The sequence below is a fragment of the Solanum stenotomum genome, chromosome 12, assembly GCF_019186545.1.
Source record: "Solanum stenotomum isolate F172 chromosome 12, ASM1918654v1, whole genome shotgun sequence".
Classification (NCBI taxonomy): domain Eukaryota; kingdom Viridiplantae; phylum Streptophyta; class Magnoliopsida; order Solanales; family Solanaceae; genus Solanum; species Solanum stenotomum.
Window position 1 is genome coordinate 35,161,058 of NC_064293.1, and position 7,241 is coordinate 35,168,298.

General features: G+C 30.6%; 1 protein-coding gene across 1 annotated transcript; it reads right to left on the reverse strand.

Moving 5' to 3' along the window:
• Window positions 1–3,553: 3,553 nt before the first annotated feature.
• LOC125847857 (GDSL esterase/lipase At1g28580-like) lies at window positions 3,554–7,179 on the reverse strand. The gene is made up of 5 exons (XM_049527569.1): window positions 6,916–7,179; window positions 6,524–6,748; window positions 4,929–5,077; window positions 4,566–4,842; window positions 3,554–3,852 (listed from the first exon to the last, which is right to left on the reverse strand). Exons 1-5 carry the CDS (start codon window positions 7,160–7,162, stop codon window positions 3,560–3,562), a joined length of 1,191 nt encoding a protein of 396 aa, XP_049383526.1. The 5' UTR covers window positions 7,163–7,179; the 3' UTR covers window positions 3,554–3,559.
• Window positions 7,180–7,241: the final 62 nt, after the last annotated feature.

Here is a 7,241-nt window from a genome sequence, read left to right on the forward strand (position 1 = left end):
TTTTTCAAATTCGAAGTTAACAATTTGTTTTGTAAATATTTTGTTTTGTATTCAGTTTGACTGTATCCTTTAATCTTATTAATTTAACATAATGAACGTTGATATTTCAAAAAAATATATTTTGTACTCATGTGAATTTTACCGTCTTTACGAAAATTTCTATTCATTTAACATTTCTTAAGTTTAGCTTATCACACAGGTAGTTGAAAATATATTTGATCTCTTTTTTCAAACACCGTTAAGTTGTAAAAAACCGAAAAAAACTTACAGAACCGACTAAATTGAAATCGAAAAAACCGACTTTACGTGGTTTGATTTGGTATTTAGATTTAATAAACCGACATAATTGGTTTAGATTTTTTTTAATGAAAAATCAAACCAAACTGACCTATGTACACCCCTAGACTCACAGAGGTGTAATTACACATGTCTTATTTGGATGTCACATTGTAATTACACATGTTGTGTTTGGATGCACAATTGATATCATAAAATTATATTAAATTTTAAAAATAAAAATTAATTATTTAAAATTTATACAAGACAAATAAGAAACTGTATAAATATATTAAATTAAATATTTAAGAGATATATTATTTTTTGAAAATATATTAATTAATAAACATATGTTCTTAACTAATATTATGAAAAAATAATTGATATATTTTCTCAAATTAATATATTTCAATTGAATTGATCCTAAAAACTAAAAGTATGAAGTTTCTATGAATATCGTGAAATGCATGTTTGATAAAAAGATTAATATATAAAATGTCATAAATTATTAAAATATTTGACAAAAAGATAATCTATCAAGTCTAATTTAAAAATAACTTGCAATGTGAATTCAATATGACTAAAACAAATGAAACTGAAAATATAACATAAGTTATACATTCAAAACAAAAAAATTATAACATAATACTCTTATCACAAATTTCAACATGGCATACACAAATATGATTTATTTTTATTTTTAAAAAAATAAAAACGTAAGTCTATAACCTTACTTAACAATAAATTCTATTTTAATTTAAAAATTAGATTACCAATAAAATTATGCTAATGAGAAAATAAGCATGTCTTAAAGAAATAGATAATACGAAAAAATTGCATAGAATCACATGAAGTAAGAAGAAAATGAAATATAATAATATAAAATATAAAATAAACTTTTAGAAATTTTTAGAATAATAAAATGACAAAATGGTCTGGTAGATCCTTATACTTGTACACGTTTGTATTATGGACCCTTCTACTTAACTATTTATCAACGGAACCCTTAAATTCAATCAAAAGAAGATTTTTAAACCTCTCCTACCATGTGTATAGTTCACTCTCCCTTAAATAGATGACATGTCAAATCCATGTCATATAAATAAATCACATGTCATATTAATTTTCATTAATTATTTTTTAAAAAAATTAACCAAAATTATTAAATAAAAGGTACTAATATAATAAAATTTTAATTTTTTTTCTTCAAACTAAAATTTGGGAGCCCACATGACCGTACATCTTCCTCCATTCCCATGCTGAAATGGCCAAATTTCACCGGAGAAAGTTGTCGCCGTCGCCGCCACTCCTCTTCCGGCAAAATCACATATTCTCTTTCCCTCACTTGTCTCCATCTCCGACAGACCCTCACCATTTTCCTTTCCTCCTTCTCCAACTCCACAAATCCAGCAACCCGCTGCTGCACCATCAACTCCGGTAGGTAAACCTCCTCGTCGCCTCCCGTTTTGTAGAAAAAGGAACCAGCGCCACCTCTCTCCCGCTGTCACTACACTCCGAATCAATGAACTCCGACAAACATTGTCACTCTCTCCTTCATCGGTGAATCAGTAGACTGAAGGATGTGTTGATGCCAATTTTGAGATCTGAATTAGATGAAAAAGGGTTGGGCAGGGTTGATAATGGTTGAAAAAGGGTTGAGTGGGTGAAGAAGAATGTTTTTTATATTATTTAGTTTTATTCTTGTATGATTTTAATATTTTTTTTAACTGAAATATGGTATTCACTTGCCTTCAACACGGGAATAGATACACTCTCATCAACTCAACTATCTTAATGCCATATTAGCATGGTCAATAGTCCAAAACTAAAGGGTGGTTTTTTTTCTTCAAAAAACATAAACGGTATATTAATTTTTTTAATCAAAATGAAAAATCGCTACTAAGGAAGCGATACCTTTGTAACTCCATTGACGGCGGTAAAATCTTCAATTAAAATAGCTACTCCAACAATGATTTTATCAAAAAAAAAAAAATTCTTTTGTAAAATCGCTGCCTCAATAGCGATTTCAGGTTTTTCAAAAAATTCTTTTTTTGACAAAATCACTGCTAGAGCAGCGATTTTAATTTTAAAAAAAAATTGATAAAAAAAAATTATATGATAATCATGTTGCTGAGACAGTGATTTTATAATTATTATTTTTTTTAAAAACGCTGCTGATCAGTAGTGATTTCAGGTTTTAAAAAAAAAAGACATAATCGCTGCAAGAAGCAGCGATTTTTTTTTTTTTTTTTAAACTGATAAAAAAAATGTATATGATAATCATGTTGCTGAGATAGTGATTTATATAAAAAGAAGATTTTTCTTTTAAAAACGCGGCTGAGCCAGCGATATTACAATTTTTTTTAATCTTTAAATAAACCTGAAATAGCTGCTGAGCCAGCGATTTTACAAAAAAAAAAGTTTTTTTTTACTCGCTGCTGGAGCAGCGATTTTAATCGGACTTACAAGATATCCTCCTTCAGTAGCGATTTTGCCTTTTTGATTAATTTTTTTATATATATATTGTTTATGTTTTTTTGGAGGAAAAAAGTTATCCTTTTGACTCTGGACTCCACATGAATATCTAAAAAATGTTTAGACAATAAATTTATCTTTTTTTAATGGCGGATTGAGAAGAATAAAGGAATGGTTCAACAACAAAATGGATCCTGGATTCTCGTGGATCACGAAGATGATAATTTTTAGTTCAAGCAAAACTGTTTCCCCTCAATCACATAAATAAAAAAATGTTTCATCTCATTTGCGTGAAAGGATAATAATGTGTTTGGACTTCATATAAAAGTAGAATGGAAACACAACCCTTCTATGTGTTTCTTTAATTTATTTTTGGTAACATTATAATTATGTTTTATTTCTTTAAGAGAAAAGGGTCAAATATGCCTCTAAACTATGCGAAAATGTCTAGATACACCCCCGTTTGAAGTTTGGCTCATTCGGGCCCTCGCTGTTCAACTTTTTACATATATATGCCCTTGTAGACGTTAGTTGTTTTGTTGGAAATAACCAACTCATTTTTCCTTTCATGAAATAACAAGTGAAATTGCCACCTCCCCTTTTAATTACCACATGCCATTTATTTATATTAAAAAAATGAATACACTCTTTTAAATAGAATATCCGACCTGTAAATTTATATTAAAAATGAATACACTATTTATTGCTGCTAATAGTTGTTTTTGTTGTAGTGTAAATAATTTCAAAATTGTCTAATAACTTCAACCAAACACAAGATAAAATATCATGCATTTTATTTTTAAAATTATTATACTTTATATCTCACACCAAACGAGTCAGAATCATAAAATTGGTTTACATTTGGATTGAAACGATCAGTGCATATTTTAGGGAGGGGAGGAAAAGTGAAAGTGCCTTTTAAAAGTCCAGTGGCAATCCATTTATATGCAACTTCTGTAAAATGCATTCCATCCCAACTAGCATACACTGAAGTGTCACTGCAAATATTTCTGGCAGCTGGATCCCCACATATTATAGAAAACATAAAGTTGTATGGCCCTCCCGCCCCACAACATGCAACTAAAGCTCCTTTTCTAAAACCTGTAATAATTCATTGATTTTTAAAAATGAATCATAAGATTAGCGCTTCATTCAATTTCAATATCATAAGGCATAAAACATAAAACATAACATGAGTATATATAATTGTTAGTATTATTATATGACAAATAACCCTTTGATTTTTAACAATATATATAGAAAGCTATGCCATTATATTTTCTCTTGATTTAATTTAGAGGTGGAAATTTTAGCTGTTTTACTTTAATATGTGGATTTGTGTGTATAGTTAATTTAGAGAGAGATACGTGAAAAATCCTTGAATATATGAAGACAATTATGTACACTCCAAAGTGAAAATACACCACTAAAAAATCACTATTTTCCTTCTGAAAAATGTTCAGCCACTGATATTCTGATTGAATTGATGAGAAAAAAAAAAAATAGTAAATGTTTCATACGGAAAAATTAGGAAGCTTTTCACTAGTTTGATGAGAATCTATTTCATATCATGCATTTTTTTTAGTGAACTTGTTCGATGGAAAATGAGTGGGAAAATCATATTTATCTATCACACAAATTTTGCACGAATTCATGGTGGGAAAAACATTTTTTTCTAGTAGTGACACAACTTTTAGGCATTTCAAGCTCAACTAATATTTAAGAGTAAAAAATTTACACGCATTTTTAATTAAAGATTCAAATGAAAAAATATAAATTGAAACGGAGGAGTGATAAATGCAATTAATAATTACCATGGCTCTTTGGAGAGGCATAAAATTGCATGGCTGCATTGTAGTAGTCAGCATAGATTATTGTAGCAGTAGGATAAAGGTCTCTTAGAAGATGAAGTTCCTTCTGAAGAAGCTCATTGTATTGCTGTGAGAATTTGTTAAGCCAATTTAAACAACCAGTTTTGGGATCATACTGTCCCTTATCTGAGTGCATAAATTTTGTGAGATAAGCTGTTGAACATCCAATCGGCAAATCCCCTGGAACTAACAGTGTGCTTGCGCCTAACTCGATTAATTCCTGCGTGCGCGCATCATCAATTAATAATTAAATTACGTACTATGGTTTATTATTTTGAAGTAAAGCAATATGAAGATTGTTTTGACCTGTATAGCTGAACTAATAGTCTTGATGACTGCTGGAACATATGATTCAACCTCTTCCTTGGTGCTATTTCCAAGAAAACCATAGTTGAAATCATTGCCTCCAATTTCTCCCATAAGTATCAATGAGTTTTGAAGAAATTCCTTGCATTCTTTGTGACAATCAAAAAGAGTTGGTGATAGACAAATGTTGAAGAAAAACTTGTCCAAATATATTCTATAACTTTTTTTTTTTTTTAAAAAAGGCTATAAATATTTCTGAACTATTCAATAGGTTAATTTATATTATCCTTCGTATTTTTTAAAAACAATTAATATGCCCTACTCGTTAGTCAGCTAGCTAAAAGATACCCACCAACTAACCATGCTCTGTTTATTTCTAAGATGTTTAACTTGACACGAAGCTTAAAAAAGTAATTTTTTGAAAATTTGTAATCTAAAAGAAGTTGTAGATATTTTGTGTGACTATAGATCATAGAATGACATTTTCAAGCATTATTATATATAGAAAATTGTGTTACTCTTTTTGGGACATACTAAAAAAAGTGTCATTTGAATAACGAAAAATGGTCAAAATTGTGTTGAAATATGCGATAGACCACTTATACTCTCCATTACATTTTGGGATAAAAAAATGCCCCCATCGTTCTCACAAGAGATAACAAATACCCTCAAGAGTTAACAATCCAAATTTTTAATGATGTCTCCGCCTAAGCAGTGCCAACCAGAATTCTGACTAAATTATGAGCCATTAATTTTGACCCGATGTATAACTCAAACTCTAACCACGATTATTTGCCTTCAGCTCTTTTGCTTCTTCTGACTGAAAAAACCAGATGCGAGAAAGTGCCCTCTGCTTGATATATGATCAAATGGCTCATAGAAACAGTTTATTAGTAGCTGTAGTTGTTCAACTTTAGTTATGTATTTAAGGCAAAAGCAAGTGCGGTTGTTGAATATGGGACCTATTGAATTGTGGACATGACATGACTACTTGACTTATTCTATTTTCTGTCACCTTATCTTTAAATCAAGTGATCTACCACTAAGTCATCCATTCTTGCGGTTCTTTATTTTAAAGGTGTTTTATGTTTCAAATCATCAGAACCAGAGGGACCTTGGTGTTGTTCTTCAACAAATTTATGGCCTCAATATTTGACTAATTGGTACCGCTTAGGTGGATTATAAATCGGGTCAGAATTAATGACTCATAATTTAATGAGAATCCTAGTTGACAGTTTAACAAAGGGTATAGATTAACTAGTCTATTTCACATAGTTCAAAAGCAATTTTGATTCTTTTGCCGTTTAAATTAAGACGGAGAGAGCAGTAGCCTTCCAACTAATGATTGCTCCAACTTGATGACAAGAGCAACAGAATGCTGGGTCTTGTTCACACCTTCTTCAGTGCAATTACACTTCAGGCAGCTAACATTTTCTAATTTCATTGCAGTTCAACTTAATTCTATTTTCTTTCTTAAATGTCAAGTCAAAATATACGTAAGGCGCAGAAGCATGGATGAGTCCGGGTCCAGGGCTTGTTATATTTTCTTAATTATTAAAGCAGGCTAATAAGAGGAAAATTCTAATATTACTAACCTGAAGGAAATTTGCAAAATGAAGACATCATATCTTTGAACCAATCCAGTTGAGTCCCCAAAGACACATTGTTACTGGACGTTACTCCCTTGTCCAACAAGTAGGCAGAATCAAGTGCTGTTGCCCCTCCCACTGCAAAATTCACACCTTGCCTGAATTTTACATTATTCCTTTCATCTTCTCCTTCCAAATATGGTGGCACTAATGGGAGCCCAAAACTCTCAGCTACAAATACAACAAGTGATCATAAAAAATAATATGGGACATTTAACATCTTTGCATATGTGTTTAGACTTATCAATTGAAGCCTGAATAATATAATATGAGAGCGCAATTAACAATGGACAAAAACTAGTATTTATCATACATGTAACAAATTTGTAGATACGTACCAATAAAATCTATAACAAGACGTCCATCAGAAAAGCGACCGGTAGGATGATGAAAGAAGGTTTCACCATAAGGTGGCAAGGAGAAATGGGAAGGAGGGATTTTGTTTAGAGTGATATGAAGTTTATTTCCAGTGTCAGCAAGCGAATCGCCGAAACTAATAATGGAGTCGAAACACCCCTCAATGTTTTGAAAATTATGGTTTAAGACCAAAAACAAGAAACTCCATTTAACCAATTTTAGAGCCATGACAAAGACAAACAAACGGTTTTTAATTTGCAACAAGAGAAAAAAACACATTCTTATAAGCGAAAATGTGACACAAATG